At 27.3% G+C, this 16841-nt stretch overlaps 1 protein-coding gene across 2 annotated transcripts in view; it reads right to left on the bottom strand.

Moving 5' to 3' along the window:
* Window positions 1-16841, bottom strand: part of LOC129963389 (uncharacterized) — an 83483-nt gene that overhangs the window by 32735 nt on the left and 33907 nt on the right. The window contains exons 8-11 of one of the 2 annotated variants that reach the window (XM_056077728.1): window positions 15412-15508; window positions 10695-10896; window positions 8906-9042; window positions 1106-1245 (exon numbers count right to left, since the gene is read on the bottom strand). In XM_056077728.1, the coding sequence (XP_055933703.1) occupies window positions 1106-1245; window positions 8906-9042; window positions 10695-10896; window positions 15412-15508 (576 nt within the window). The remainder of the gene's footprint in view (window positions 1-1105; window positions 1246-8905; window positions 9043-10694; window positions 10897-15411; window positions 15509-16841) is intronic. The other variant, XM_056077729.1, reaches the window with a different exon arrangement.

Genomic DNA, 16841 nt, shown 5'->3' with positions numbered 1-16841 from the left:
ATTTCACTTTCAGTGAACATATGTGAAAATATTTCCGATATATCACTGAATGTATTAAAGGACAAATGTATTGCAACAAGTTTTAATATCCATAAAAATTTGGCTTTCAACGACCGTTCTTGAACTAAAAAGTTCGAAACTGGTTGGACATTCATTTTGACACTTTCAGATTTGTCATGCCATCTTTTCCTGCATTCCTTTTATCCAACATCAATGATGACTCTTTGCAACTGACAGGCAAGTCTTGTATGTTTTCCTTTTCTGGCATGACTAGTAAATGCCTTTTTTTCTACATTACTTAGGTTTATTACCTTCTTTCAAAGCAAGCAGTAGAGAACAAATAGATTTTGTGGAATTTCTCGAACCCATTAAACAAAATCAGGATTGATTTTTTTTTATCTGTTCAATTTGTATTACATATGGATTTTGAGCAGCTAACTGATTTCACAATATTCTCTAAACTACTTTGAATGAGCTCTCATTTTCTCAAGTAATAAATAAACCATTGAACAAATCAAGTATGGTAAACTAAATACTATCACACTGCTTCTGCAGATTGAATATTACTAATCCCAGCAGAGAAATGCATTCTGAATTTCCGTGTCATTGCCGAAGTCTCATGCATGCTTATTAGCTGCATTTCGATAATCTCATGAAAAAAGAACAACTGTACTGCAAATTGTAACTGGCATGACTATAGAGGGGGAAAAAAAGGAGAGAGAAAAGGGGCGAGTTTTTGCAGTACACAATCACAAATGATATTGTTTCACTTTTAGAAGCTATGACTACTATCTTTTATTCTTGCTTTGTTTTTAGATATAGACATTATTTGAATAGGAAAACAAAAATACATCAGAAACTTAAAATTCCCTTACTTTCCCTGCTTATATGAAAATTTTGAAATTTCCCTGCATTTTCCTGGTTTTTTTTAAAAACAATTTTTAAAAGTCCCTGTGTTTTCTCTGTTCTCTTAATGGCGTGACAACTGTTATAAATCACTTTATATATGAACTAAAATTTAAGGAAGGAAATTAAAATTAAAGCATGTTAAAATCAGTAAGATTAAAAAAAAAGTCTTTAATAAAAAAAATACTGAAAAGCTTACACCATTAGAAGTTTCTTAGCATCAGCATCTTTCTTCTTTACAAGTTGTTGAATCTTAACGTATTTTTCTTTAATAATAACGAGTTCAGCTTTCAAATCCTGAATATCTTTTATTAAATCAGCATTACGGGTCTTCAACTTCTAAAAAGAAATAATATACTAAAATTAACTCTTTACAATCAATAAAGGGTTGATTTTTTCCCCTTCCAAATGCATAAATATCATCATATAGAAATTCAATCAAGCTTATGAAATATCTTTATTTTTCAGAATTATTGCAGCAACCATAATAATACAAAAAGAAAAGACAGAAAATTAATTTTCTACAGAACTTCCTCAGAAACTATAGAATAAAATGTTACTCCCACCACCTAGCATCTCTAAACTTTGAACAAGGTGCTGAGAATGCTGTAAGTATAATGTCAGCTTTTTATTTACAAACATGAATTTCATATTATAGAGCATAGAGTTGAAACAGCGAGAAGAAAGATTGCAACCCCACTCTGGTAAAGTGACTTGTGGTTAGAATTTGCATTTACTGTAACTGCATTCTATATTATATTTCGATGGCAGATTGTTTCTTGCTCTTACCTGCTAAATTTTAAAACTTATTTATGTCATGGTTCACTTTTGCTGTGCAATTGGATGCAAAGAAAAAGCATCTAAACATAGTCCTGTATCATTTCATAAGCATGTACAATAAACATATGCTATTTATATCGATTTTAAATAAATTTAAAATTTCATGAACTTGGATCATTCAGTGATTTTTATGTTATAACCAAATAATATTACATAGTTTGGTTTAGTTACTGAGCTTAATTTAGTTAAATAGTTATTAAGCTTCATTTAAACTGATGCAACCGCATTATATTTTACTACTTGCTTTGTTTTAATCTTGAATATGTCACATGTACTTGGCTGCAAGAGTGGCGTGATTTTTTTTTCTTGGAAATACAAGCGTATATATAAAAACATTATTGATCAATTGATAATTGTGTTGTTATTTTAATGCAAATAAAGTACCTTATTATTTCCAATATGCAGTACCATTTTTAACATAAATATTCGAATTATATCACATAGTAAACAGTATGAAATCATCATCGTAAATGAAATAGTGTAAACTCAATGTTTTATAAAAATGTTATTTGGTAAAATTCATAAATGTTCAAGTAATAACCGCAAGTTTTTATAAATTTGAATTTCGATCTAAAAAGAAATTAGTGGATATTGTAAAGATAAAATATTAAAGAAAGAAAGATTATCATTACATATAAAAATTTTGTCTGAAAGACAAAATTTATTAATAACTTACAGTATGCACATATTCTAAAATCCCTGTTCTGGTTAAAATTTTGAATTTCTTAATTATTATTATTATTTTTTTTTTGAGCAAAGTTACTGACAAAATCATACACCAGAAGTAAAATTTTTTTAACTGATAGTAAGCATTAGAAATATTAAAAATGTGTCTAAACAGCACTTTGAATTGTTATGCTAAAGAATTGTCAAAATGCTTTATTTTACTTTACAATTACGTTTTTATGTTACAATCAGTCTCCAAATTTTGCAAAGCAATTTTTGTACGGATATTTACAATATAAGACAATTTTTTTTTAACAGTGCTCCATAAAAAAAAAAAAAAAAAAAAACCATATTACTTTTATAATCTTCTTGTGATAATGATAAAGAGTATTTGAAAATGTAATGTAAAATTGAAAAAAATTTTTAAGTGAATAAAAGAATTAAAATATTTACTTAAAGAAGAAAAATAAACTACTTTTAATTAATGCAAAAAAAAGTAAAAATAATTTAAATCAATAAAAATCGCCAAAGATGTTATAAAAATGGAAATGGAACTATTATTTTCAAAACCAGTGTGCTTAGTTTTTAAAGAATGAGGGGGGGGGACTTTTTCAGGAAATGTTAAGCCGAATGGACCTAATACCAGGAAGCAAAAAAATGTGCAACAGTTTTTGACTAAGCCAAGATTTGCGATATGACGTCAAAAAAGGTATTCTTACTCTAAGACCCACCATAAGTCACATGACTCATGTTGAGTAAACTTGTTTCAACAAGAAACTAGTGACTAGCTCCCTCCATTTTTATCTCAGCTCAATGGTATAGAAAAAAAACCATTGTGTATTATTTGCATTCCACTGATGAAGCAATAGCTACAGAAGATTAAAAATAATTTTAAAAATTACAATAATCGAATTTTAATTTTTGTAAATTTAAAATGCAATTCTTTTAATGATAATTGCTGGCATGCAATTAATAGACAAGCAGAGGAAAACTGAATATTTATTTTGGATGCAGCGTTTCAGCTTGATTGAATTCAAAATCAGGCATCATATGGTATTAAAGTCATAAGATCACATATCAAAAGTACTTGCAATTTTGAGCTATAAAATTTGCATGCATGAGAAGATGCAAATCTTTAACAGTTAATCTTTTATTACATTTAGTTCAAAATTTAATATGAATCTATTTTATAGATACTAAATTTGAATATCAAATTTTTCTATTCAGATCTTTACAATTTTAAAGTTAAGTTCATTTGTAATAAGGAACCAAACTTTCTCACAATAGATTTCAATCAAAATTTGATATCTACAAACATGGTGTTAAGTCCATATATTAAATTTCATCTGTCTACTTCAAAGCAATTTGAAATTTTGTGTTCATAGAAAGAGATAATTCCAAATATGTATTTTTTAGATTTAGGGAGGTTTGAAATGCTTAGGTTTGCCCAAATCTCAATTTCGAATTTTTTGACAATTACAATACTCCCTTTTTTATTTAAAAAAGAAAAATCCCTAAAAATTTTTTTTATTCCTTACCCATATAATATAACATAATTTAAACAGAAAAAAAAATTAACAATTTTTATAAACACTTTTGAAATTTGTAAAATTTTAAGACAGATACATTTTGAATCACTTTACTCTGGTACACAGGAAAAATACATCTATGGACAAATAACATAGGCTTGGAAACAATAAAAATTGAACTTCACAAAATAATAAATTGCAACAAAGATAAACAGCAAGAAGCAAGACTAATCTACTAATGACACAGATGAATGTGTGCATTTTTATGTTACAGGCTAGACCTCAGAAAAGCTCTATTATTTTTCTTGCAGCTACAAAATTTGGTATATATATATACCACAAAAGATTTTGAAAAGTTGAATTTTGGTGTTTTTTTTTGTAACAACTTCCAAAAAATATTAAACCGAACAAATTTTTTATATCAACTTAAATTTCGAAAAATTCTATTTTGGAACATATTAAGTTAATACTTATGTAAATTTACTCTAAATTTTAGCACCTTAATTATTAAGTTTTATTTTTATTTATTTAGGCCTAATTTTCAACAACACATTACATTGTTGTTTTAAATTTCAAAACCATTTTATTAAATAAATCATAAATGAGTAATTTTCTTCAACTGTTAAAAGAAAAGAAGGATTCTGTTTAATATGTGTGTAGTTCACAAGATAAAAAAGTAAAATTACGATACCACAAAATTTACAAGATAGATGAATCACTTATTCACATTTTTAATAGCTCTATGATATTATGAGATTGATCTCAATTGCATTGAAATATTTACACAATGAACAGGTATAAGGCAGTTAAAATGACAGGATTTTAATATCTGGCAATTTGACAAAATTATGCCCAAAAAGTGACATCTAAATGAATTAAAAATAATTACATCTAGCTAATATTAATAATAACCAATATACTCATACCTTCAAAAACTCAAGAAGCACTACAAAGAAAAGTTTAAAACGTAAAAATTTAAAGGTCTCTTATGAGTACTAAATTAATCAAATATTGATGCAAGATGATTTTTCTTTTTGCATTTAATTAAGGAAAATACAACTAAATCTGCCGCAATTTTTATGAATTGCAAGAAAGCACAATCTTTTATATATATATATATAAAATGCTAACATGTGTGGCACAGAAATCGTTATTATTACTTACTGCTGAATGGCAACAGTCAATGCATAAGCAATACAAGACGAAATATGCAAATAACACTTGCATGCAAGTTCTAATAGAATTTCAACAACCTTATAGTTTTTTATCAGGGGAAAAAAAGGGGAGGGGACATAAGCAACAAATTTTCAATTCCACAAATACTGTTAAAATAAATTTTAATGTTTACAAAAAAAAAAAAAAAAAAAAACTTTATTATCGAAGAAAATTTTGCAAGACAAGTTCAGATGTTATAGGGGGGGGGGAGATATTACTCATGTTCTCAAATTTAAAGTCACTTAAAATTAAGGACTTGGATGAAATAAAACAACATTTTTGTTACCACGATACAAAAAGATTAACAATAACATTAGAAAGCTATCCTTCCTCTTTGCACTTATTCACAAATTTGAGCATTAATTCCTGCAGATTTTTCAGACATTGGTTTCAGTCCCCCTCCCCCAACAATTTAATTCCCAAAGTTGTGTTTATTAGATGTTTCCTCTTTTTCCCTAAAATTTTTTTCTACTTTCCTAAAGTCTCATAACTCCTCATATGCATATTAATATTGCATACTGCCGCAAATCTCTTGAACCAGAACATTTAAGTTTCATAAAATCTTATATGAACTCATTTTGTATACCGCAGCAAATCTCTTCAAATTTGAACATTTAAGACCTTTCCATAAAAGTTTATGGCAAATTACAGATTATTATTACCTGTTATTATTAACTACCAATTAAAGATTTTTTTTTTTCAGAATATAAACAAACATATTCTTGTTGATATTAAATCCACTTTCCACAATTGCATTGCCAAGTGAAAGAAACAATTATTATTCTTGCCAAAAATCAGAAATTTTTTCTCAAAAAAGAGAAATCATGCAAATGAATTTCTTTATGAAATGGACCAAGCTGTTCTTTGCATTCTCTTTTTAATTTTTTTTCTTCTGAAAAATTTCAAACTGAATTTTTTCAAATTCTAAACATGCAGGTGAAATTTGTGTTTTGAAATAATGAAGTTGAAGCAAATCACTATCCACTTAATACTGAATAGTTTTTCAATAAATGTAGATTAAAACAAGATGCAGCTTTAAAAGCAATAAAATTTTCGAACATACATTCAAATATTTCTTTTTATTTCGTTTTCTCTTCATGAATATAAAACATTCTGCTGCATTAATATTCAAGTAGCTTGTAGTCACTATTCCAGTGATGATATTTTTCCTGTCTTGGAAACTGGATTAATCAATGCAGAAGTCATGGTTTAACAGTCATGAAATGGTTGGTGTTCAGAGCTATGGCCGAATATCTTATATCCTTGAAATGTCTACAGAAAGTGTTATTATTTAGATGAAAAAAATTAAGAAATCTAAAATTCTTTCTTCAAGCACCTGCAATTCTCCACTGTCTCTTCACTTTAGCTGTTATCCAACTACCAACCCTTTACTACAAGACTGGCTACTCCACAAACATCTCGATGCTGCTTTGATAATAAACATCAGGATTTGACACACAGCTCACTCCAAACAACACTTATGCTTTGCTGCAACCATTCACCCATTGATTTGTTATGTGACTCTAAACCTCTCGAGCACTCTTTCTACAACATGTCTTCAGCTTAGACTGTCGGTCTTTTATAGTTCCCAGAGCTGAGCAGAGAAGGTTCTGGAACAATCAGGCATATTTTGGTTCCTATTGGCACTATCACCAAATTTCTTGAAGATTCCAGTATTATCTATTTTGTCACCAAATTCTTCGCCAAATCTCCAAATTGTTGTTAACCCCTGAGATCACCGATTCAGCATCCAACTGGGCTGATTGTACAATGGTCTTTTCAGTGATTGAATTAACCATGCTGGTTAACAAAATTACAGATTTGTAACAATATTTTTAATATCATCAGAGCTTATTTATTATTGATCAATCAAGGTTGCCACTAAATACTGGAAAAAAATTCCCTATATGTATATTCAAGATTTGAGAAAATGCAAAAATAGCACAAATGCTAGTTATAATGCAATAAGATTTTAAGAAGTGGAAAAAGTAAAGAAAAGAAGCGGCAATTTAACATTATTTGAAATAATAGAATATTAAAACAAATTTGATATTTACATAAAAAACAATTTCTCTTTATTTAGTATCCATAATTTAGCAAGACAAAATTTATATATTAAGGGGGGATATATTACCTCAGATACTCTTTAACTGTAAGTCACACACAAAACATTTTTGTTACCATGATACAAATCATTTAATGATTACTTAAAAAAAATTACAAAACAAAATAATTTTGTTTTTATTTATTTATTATTCACTTTTGCTAATTCATGTATTTGGGAATAAACTTCTGCAGATTTTTTTAGTTATCAGTTTTGCAGAGCTAATCCTTAACAAATAAGGTACATACATTTTTAGTTACTTCACTTTCAGCCAATATGTGTCAAAATATTTGCCATATATCATTGAATGCATTGAAGGGTGACACAAAAAGTTTTAATGCTCATAAGAATTCAGCTTTAAATGATTGTCCTTGAACTAAGAAGTTCGAAACCAATTTATTTTTGGACATTAAAATTTGACATTTTTGGACTTGACATATCGCCTTCTCCATCATTCCTTTAGATACAAAATCTAATATTAATTATGACTTTTTGAACTGGCACACAATTTTGTTTCCCTTTTTTTGGCAAATCTAATAAATGTCTGTTTTCCCATATTACTGAGGCTTATTATTTTCTTACAAAGAGAGCATAATGCAACAAGTGGATTATGCGGGATTTATTGAACCCTTTAACTAAAATCAGGATTGATTTTTTTAATCCCTCCAATTTGTATTAGATACAGATTTCTAACATCTCATTGTTTTAAAAAATCTATTCTGACTAAGCTCACAATTTCTCAAATGATAAACAAACCATTCGATAAATTCACATGTGAAATACCATCGCCATGAGTGCACAGATTACATTTATCTGGATACAGCTATTCCAGCCAAAGAAATGCATTCTAAGCTTTCACACATCTACAGAAGTCTTGTTCATGCTCATTAGCTGCAATTCGGGAATGTTATGGAAAAAGAAAAACTGTATCCCAAATCAAAACTGGATTGATCTACACAGAAAATAGGGGGGGGGGGAGGGAAGAGAGTAGACAAGGAGCAAGTTTCGGCATTACACAATTGTGAATGGTATTATTTCGTTTTTGAAGCAATGATTACGATCTTTTATTCTTGCTATCTTTAGAGATTGGCATTTCTTAAATGGGGGGGGGGGGGAGATAACTAAGAAACATAAAATTCTCAAATTTATCTGCATCCCCCCTTTTTTGTTATTTTTTTTAATTCCATGTGTTCTCCCAGTGGTGTGGCAGTTCTGATCAATTTAACTGAATTTTGATAACATGCAAGTAGTAAGAAGGAATTAAGAATATTTTCCAAGATTCCATTACATTTGCAATAGCGAATTTTAAATTAGAAACTTAAAAAGTAGAAAATAAAATAAATTCTCTTTTTAGTATTCTTATTAAAGCATGGTTTTAAAAATAGTTTTATTATGTTATTTTATCTTTTCTAATCTATTATTATTACAGGATAAAATCAGTTATATAAAAATTTGGACCCCTCTAATAAAATGACTATGCAAAAGATAAAGGTTTAAACAAAAAGATGATATAAAAAGAAAAAAAATGTTTTAAATTGACATTTTACTAGCATATACTTTCAGAATTATTTAATGAATTATATTTGTATGTTCAGTATGAATATAATTTCCCCCTAATATAATAGCTTGAGAAGTTGTAACAAACCAAAATTTGTTTAATTCTATCTTCTTCGACATCTTCCTTCAATACTTGATCCTTTCTCTCTAATGTTTCTTTAGAAATCAGCTCATCTGTATAAATAATAGCACTAAGTGTTTCAGGTACATTTGGACTTCCTGCTGCTGAAAAAAATATCATAGTATCAATAAGTAAATCAGTATTTCCTTACTTATATTTGCAACACGCACATTCACCTTATATGCAAAATGTAGCAGTAATAAATAAATACATAAAAATCTGTAGCAAATTAAACACTGAAGAATACAATTCAAAAGCAAAGTGTTGTGACTTATTTAATACAATACCAAATGTTTTCTTACAAAAAATTCTTATGTGAATAAAATTTATACCTTTCATTTCTGTAAATCAGCTATTATACACTAAAAGTGTAAACTGATAAACATCTAATGCATCTTTAAAAAAAAATCAATACAGCAGTTTAAGAGAAGAAAAAATAGTAGTAACACATCTTAAATAATAATGAATAAAAAAACATTAATTTTGGTCACCAGTGTAGTATGTATAATCGCATACATAAAATCAGCATAACAATATAGAAAAGAGGTGAATTGTTAGTTAAGGTTCAGATTATGGCAAAAGTGGCATTATATATAATGGAAAAAGTCCATATAATATGGAGTCATCATGCACTGCTACTCAAGACTCACAGCCAGTGTCAAGAAGCGAAACTAAACTAAACTCAACGGCACAACAGCCCATGTGGGCCAAGGCCTACAGCGCCTATATCTGCTTCCTTGACCGAGGGCCCTGGGGTGCAAGGCATATGTCCCTATAAAATATATATATAACACAAATTTTGAGAATATTGAATTATTGTGAAAAACATGTTTGTGGCCTTAATTATGACAATAATGTAAATAATTTAATGCCGTAGATGCACAACAGCAATATATTTTTAAAAGATCAAATTTAGAAAAAAAAGAGAATAAATAACATTTTTAACAGTTTAATTTTGCTTTAAATTTAATTGTATCTCTCTTTATTTTTTCCCCCACACAATTGATAGCCAATTAAAAATTTATACCAATTTACAATATCAAAATACTTCTCACTATAAAAACTATTAAATATATAATTCTGAAAATGAGACAAATATAATTTTTTTCACCATAAATAACAACAATATAATCCATTTTATTGGAAATACATTTCAATATATATATAATTGATAAAAAGCTGTTTTTGTCATGTAAAAGACAAAAATGTCTAAAAATAAAACTATGGAAAAAAAATATTTACAAAACAATTAATCAAATTTATACAGAACTTAAAAACACTGAATTACATTAATTTTTAAATCGATGCAAAATTAATTGATTTATATTTTAATAAGTTATCTATACAGCAAATCTAACAAGAAAACATTTTGCTGATTAAAATATTTAGGAATTTTTTATTAAAATAATATAGATGCATAGTGTTAATTAATAATCCAATTAAAAATAATGAAACTGAATTTGTAATTTCATTTTCTCAATTCTGCTCAATGGCTACTTTCATACTTGAAAAAATAATATATTTTGAGTCAAAATATTAATCAAGTCCACAAAATTTCAAAAGCAAGTAGAACTGTGAATCATAAGAAGGGAGGGGGTGAATAATATAACAGAAAAAAGGCTTTAAAACACCAGAAATTCTCTATTGGGTAAAGTTTTGACTTCAATGAATACAACTTAATAATATATAAATTTTTAAAAAAATTATTTTTTTAGATATATAAAAAAAGTATTAAGATATATAAAGGAAGACTCACTCAATTCCTCTTTGTTGTTAGAAGCAGAATACTCTTGGTACATCTGTTGATACTTATTTAGATCATTTTCTAAGTTTGCAATCTTTTCATTCAAAGCATTGATTTCCTCAACTTTTCTTTCACTGTCTAATTCCAATGTTCCAATTTTATCCTTCAAATCGCTATTTTCTTTAATAAGAGAAGCTGTCTTATCTTGTTTTTGCTTAAAGAAACAAATAAAAGTTGAATTATTATTTCTTTACTCTACATAAAAAACACCCCTTAAATTAATTTTAGATTTGAAATAACTACATTATAAGATATTCAATTTTAGCTAAGAAACATAAATAATCAAATGTTATTTTATTAGAGTAGCAAATTTCGATTTTGAAATTGATCATATTGTATTATAGCATACAGAATAATTCACTAATCCAAAGTAATTGATTTACTTTTTTACTGACAGTAAAATTTTATTAATAAAATATCAATAGATCAATAAAACATCAAAGCAGATCAAAACAAATAAAAAATGCTTAAATAGTTGCGGGGGGAAAAAACTGCAACAAGAATTAGGATCAACTTCATCAAAAAAATAACTTAAAATGAAGACCATTTCTAAGTAATTATATCTTTCAGAATTTCCAGTAAATTATAACTTTTTTCCCTCATTCTCATTGCACAATTACCAAACTAGTTCTGATTGTCAAAGAACAATATCTTTTTTTAAATATAACTAAATACATTTGACATACAAGCAACTTATATTTTCAATGATTCATCATGTTGAAGAACAAAAACAAGTAGAAATAGTCCCCCCTCTTTTTTTTGTTACAGATTACAAATTGATCATATATATTAATTTATTATATATATATAAAGTTTTGATTTAACACAAAAGTAAAATTTTTTGTAAAATTTAAAAGTTTATACATATGACTACCATTCGCTAATATATTTAAAAATGGAGCTAAAAGATTGCTGTATTATCAAAAGAAAGTTGAAAGATTGAAATTTTAACATGTTAAAAACTTTTCACAATATAATTTTATTATTATTATTATTAAAATGATCCTATGAAGTAACAATTTTTCCACTCTTTTTTCCAATAATGCAACATGGATTACTAGAAACAAAACTATGATGATTATAGCTCAGATAATAAAAAATTATATTAAAAAATTCTCATTTTGTATTTTTTTTAGCCATGAATATGAAGTTGTCAAAAATAATTCACTTAACAAATATTTAAACTAAAAAGTAGAAGAATCTAAATTTAATATCAGTCAAGTGATATGACTTCAACTAAATATGTTGAAATATTTTTGAGATAGCATTGATTACATTATTTAAAATAATTTTATATTGTTTATTTTGCTCCCAATAGTTCTAAAAAATTTTAATACTTATTACATTTTTACTGATATATTTCTGTTTATAAAATAACAGTGATGATATAAAAAAACATATGGTTTAGCTTCACATTTTTGAGAATCTTTTGCCAGGGAAAACTTAATAAGAACATCAATATACAATCTTTTAACATAAATTATATAATTATTATTTTTCCTTCTCTTGCCTACATTTAAAATTTCCTTTTAATAATAAAGGAATATATAGCTAGAATTGCATGATTAGCCAAAAAGTAAATTCTGCATTATACTTTTCATATTTATATAGAAATCTGTTTTATAAATAAAATAAAGTAAATAAAGATAATATAAATATAAATAATAATAATATAAATATAAAGATAATATAATATAAAATAAAGATCTGTTTTCTCAATTCCTTAACAACTGATAGCATTTAAAGTAGCTCCTCTCTCAATTCCATTAAGATCTCAATCAGATAAATATATAGCACGTGAGAGATGAAGCATAACTTGGCAGGGTTTATTTTATCTTATTTATTTGAGAAAATATTATGATACGAATTGTGCATTGATTACATATGAATATTTTTTCAATCTTGCCAACATAAGAACCGGTCATTTAAATAAATGGAAAAAAAAAAAAATGAATACACTTAGTTTTACATATTATTTGAAAAAGTCTGCTGTATTACAGTTTATCTATCATTACTTTATTTTTGAATCTACACTCAGTTTTACCTTGGTGAAATCAGGTCCGAGATGGTGTTAAATGACACTGTCAATATATACAAGAACTGCTTGTTTAAAATTACAGAAGTTCGGATGTTTACCTCATTTTGTTTAGGTTCTGCTTGGACTGGTTGCACCATTTCGTGGGCTCTTAATAGTTAGTATAAAAAAAAAAAATTTGTGTGCACATTTTTTCAGGAAAGACACCTATATAGATAAACTTAAGAAGCAAAACCTTATCTAAATATGAAATTTGATCCAAATCATTAGAATCGTTTCCAAGATTCGTGAAATAAATATACATACAACATACATGCTCATTTAAAGATATAAGATAAAACCCAACTTATATTTCACAGCTCTTATCATAATATTACAACTAATCAGGATTCCTTCTTATTCTCCAAATTTACATTACAGATAACATAATAATAATTCATACATTAGGGTTGTCATTCTATTCTCTGAGATTGAGCTAGGGAAAACAATTCTCTGAGTTTTCTTTGCATATATTATCAATCCAAGAAGAAACATACAAACAGTAATCGTGTGCTATAATTGAATAACAATAATTATTTATTTTTTATCAGTAGAAACAGCAAGAGAAAAAAAAATTCAACATTGCCTGAACTAATAATATATTAAATAAATATTTATATTTACATACTGAGATAAAAATCTCTTCAATTATAGCCAAGAATTTAGCAAGTTAAAATTCATATGCTAACCATTATCAGTGAAAGACACCAAACGTCTATTGAACAAAACTACAATGGATGCCCTGATATCACTGAAATTCCTCCTTCTTGGTAAGTATGATTGATAGAATACCCATGATGAGCAATTTGTTTTTTACAAACATTTGCTGAGATAGATTTGGGGAAAGAGTAAGATTTTCTGAAAATTAAAAAAATGTCTCATTTTAAATGAGATATTTTAAGGTGTATTATCCAGGTCAAAATTAAATATGAATAAATATATGAAAACAAATATGACAAGAGAACCAGTACTTTATTGCAAATATATCTCAATAGCATATTTTAGCAAATATTTTTTAATGCTCAATGGACTTTTACAACCTATTTTACAAGGTGTTTTTAATAGATTTTTCAGTATATGTCTCAATTGGTGTTGACTTAATTATTCTGAGCATCAGTCACATTGGTATAACAAACAGTGGTATAGCAGCTTCATTTTGTGTTAACTTTTGTGTACCTCCAAGTTATAAGCACCTCTACCTGCAATACTGATGACATTCACCAGACCAGGAAAACCTCTTTATGTCAAAGAAAGAGAATGCATCTGACAAGTTTGATCTTCATGGTTCACAGGCCAGATTTTGCCATATTGCACTAATCTTATGGTTGAACAGACAAATAAGGTAAATTGGTGATGCAGATTGCACGAGCTAATCATTTAAAAATATCTTCTGCATTGTTCGTGGACATTCAACATGTACAATTTTTTGTGCATGAGTATGTGGGTCTTCATTACATCCAATATTGACCGCGAGGCTAAGTGTCAAAGCTTTATAACACCATCCCTCATAAAACAGATTTTGTGGGAATATATACATATACATACATTTTCGAGTAAATGTAATGGGCACCTCAGAGTGAGATTTTTTCATAGTTTAATTAACTATAAAAAGTAAGCAAAATTTCGGCACTTAACCACAATAACTTCCAAAAATATTACAGCACAAAAATAAATCGTATATTATTTCAATATTTGAAAATCATCTTTTTAATGATATCAAAATAATTGTGACAAATTTTTCCAAAATTTTGAAAAATACTTTCCTTAATTTCCAACATTAGATTATACTGATTGTTCTAAAATTCAAACTGCTTTTATTGTTTCATCAAATATTCAATTGCATGATTTTCTTCCATTGTTGGAAGTTAAAGAAGAAGGATTCTGTATTATAATATCTCTGTAACTTATAATACAAATAAAAAAGTGAAATTACAATATTATGAAATTTAGAAAACACGTAACAGATGGATATTTACTTCTTAATAATGCCATGATGTTATTGTGACTGCCTTTATCAAAAATATTTAAGTAATCAATAAACAAAATTTAAGGCAGTTAAAATAACATATTATTAATCTCAGACATTTTGGAGAAATCACGGACATGAAGTTATATCTAAATGACTTTTCTGAAATCAAATATAACCAATATTCTTTGTGAACCAGCTGATCGTTTTAGGTGATTAGTCTTATAATTTTGCAATTTATCAATGTCAAATTTTTATATGCATTTTTTTCCAACACTCATTTAGATAAATAACTAAAAACATCAATAATGGGAAATGTACTTTGCATCATTAGCATGCCAAGAATTCAACAAACAGACACACCAAAGATTTTAGCAGTACAATGCAAAATTTTTGAAATTCAACAGTAAAAATATTATAAGTAAATAACAATCAATGTCTTGTGTTACCCTATTTTCAAATAATGAAGCTTTTTAAAATTCAAAGGATGAAAATTTAAATCAAAGCAGCAAATGATAAATTGCAACTTTTAAACTTTGAAATCAACTTTTTAACTCTAAAATCAACTTTTTATACTAGTTTTAGAATCCTAACATACATTATATAAACAAAGATCTAAGAAGAGGCACCTTTTTCTCAGCTTCTTCTACTTTCATTTGTAGAGTTTCAATATTTTGCAATAATTGTTTAATTTCTTCTTCCTGAGCTTCAAGGCGCTTTTTAAGTCTAAAAATAAATAGATATATAATATATTTGATCTCACTCTAATATATTTGATGTGTTAATAACATTTAAAAAATGACAAATTACTATTTAATTCTGAAAAATAAATTTACTATGTTATTAAATAGATGATGACATTTTTTAAATGAAATTTGATTAATTAAGATAATTTAAGCTTATTACAGTAAGGAATTCACTACTTTGCCATATTAAAGAGAAAGGCAGAGTATATAACAATTTATTATAATTCAATCACGATGGATATCATATTGAAATAATAAAGTTGTGGCTTTATGTATATGTAAAGGTTCATCTAAAATTAAGTAATAAATATTGATAAAATGATGATCTTGCTTGCTTTTTAATACTTTGACTGCTTTTTTTTTGGGGGGGGGGGTCTAGGGCCCAATGCAAAAATAATATTGCAAGAAATTCAACTTGTTAATCAATGGAGTTCATACACATTAATATTCAACATTGGCATAAACATTCAACATAAAAAAGTAAAATTATGATACCGCAAAATTTACAAGATAGATGAATCACTTATTCACATTTTTAATAGCTCTATGATATTATGAGATTGATCTCAATTGCATTGAATTATTTACACTATGAACAGGTAACAGGCGCCTCAATCCCAGGAGACACTCGAGCACAAGTCGAATCTGATTGGTTAGTCCGATCAGTGAATTGAAAACTGCGAAATTCGTTTTCCGCCAATTTTATAGTAACCAATTTTTATCCGCGAAGCGGTAAGCATTATTTCGTATTGCAAGGATAAGGAATAAACATGGAATTCAAATATGCGTTATGTGGCGCTGAAATTTATAAAAAACGCAGTTATTTTAAATGCATGTTATAAATAAACAATTCATGATATTTTCTTTTCAAATATAGAAATAAGAGCTTCTCCCTGTGCAGTTATTGCCTTAAGTTCCAAACACATATGTTAAAATGGATCCAGTGAGAGTTTTGTAGAACTGTGCATTTCATTTTTATTGAAAGACAACATTTATAAACCTAAACAACATTTATAAACTTATATAATAACAGTTCATAATGTTTTCTTTTCAAATATAGAAATGAGAGCACATTTAAAAACATGTAGCAGACCCTTATTTCTTCTATATCAGCTTTATTATAAAACAGATGCGAGAGTAAAATTTTAGTCAACTGAATTACAAAACAAAATACTACAGTACTGATATCTATTCCCAAATTAATTTTGCCAAAATACGCATCTAATTGCCAAAAGGTAGGATAAATAGCCAACAGAAGATTTTGCATGTCTTGTGATCGAACTAACCAATCAGATTCGACTTGTGCTCGGATG

The sequence above is a fragment of the Argiope bruennichi genome, chromosome 3 (genome assembly GCF_947563725.1).
Source record: "Argiope bruennichi chromosome 3, qqArgBrue1.1, whole genome shotgun sequence".
Classification (NCBI taxonomy): domain Eukaryota; kingdom Metazoa; phylum Arthropoda; class Arachnida; order Araneae; family Araneidae; genus Argiope; species Argiope bruennichi.
The sequence above is the reverse complement of the archived record's forward strand: the minus strand, read 5'-3'. Positions and strand labels throughout refer to the sequence as shown.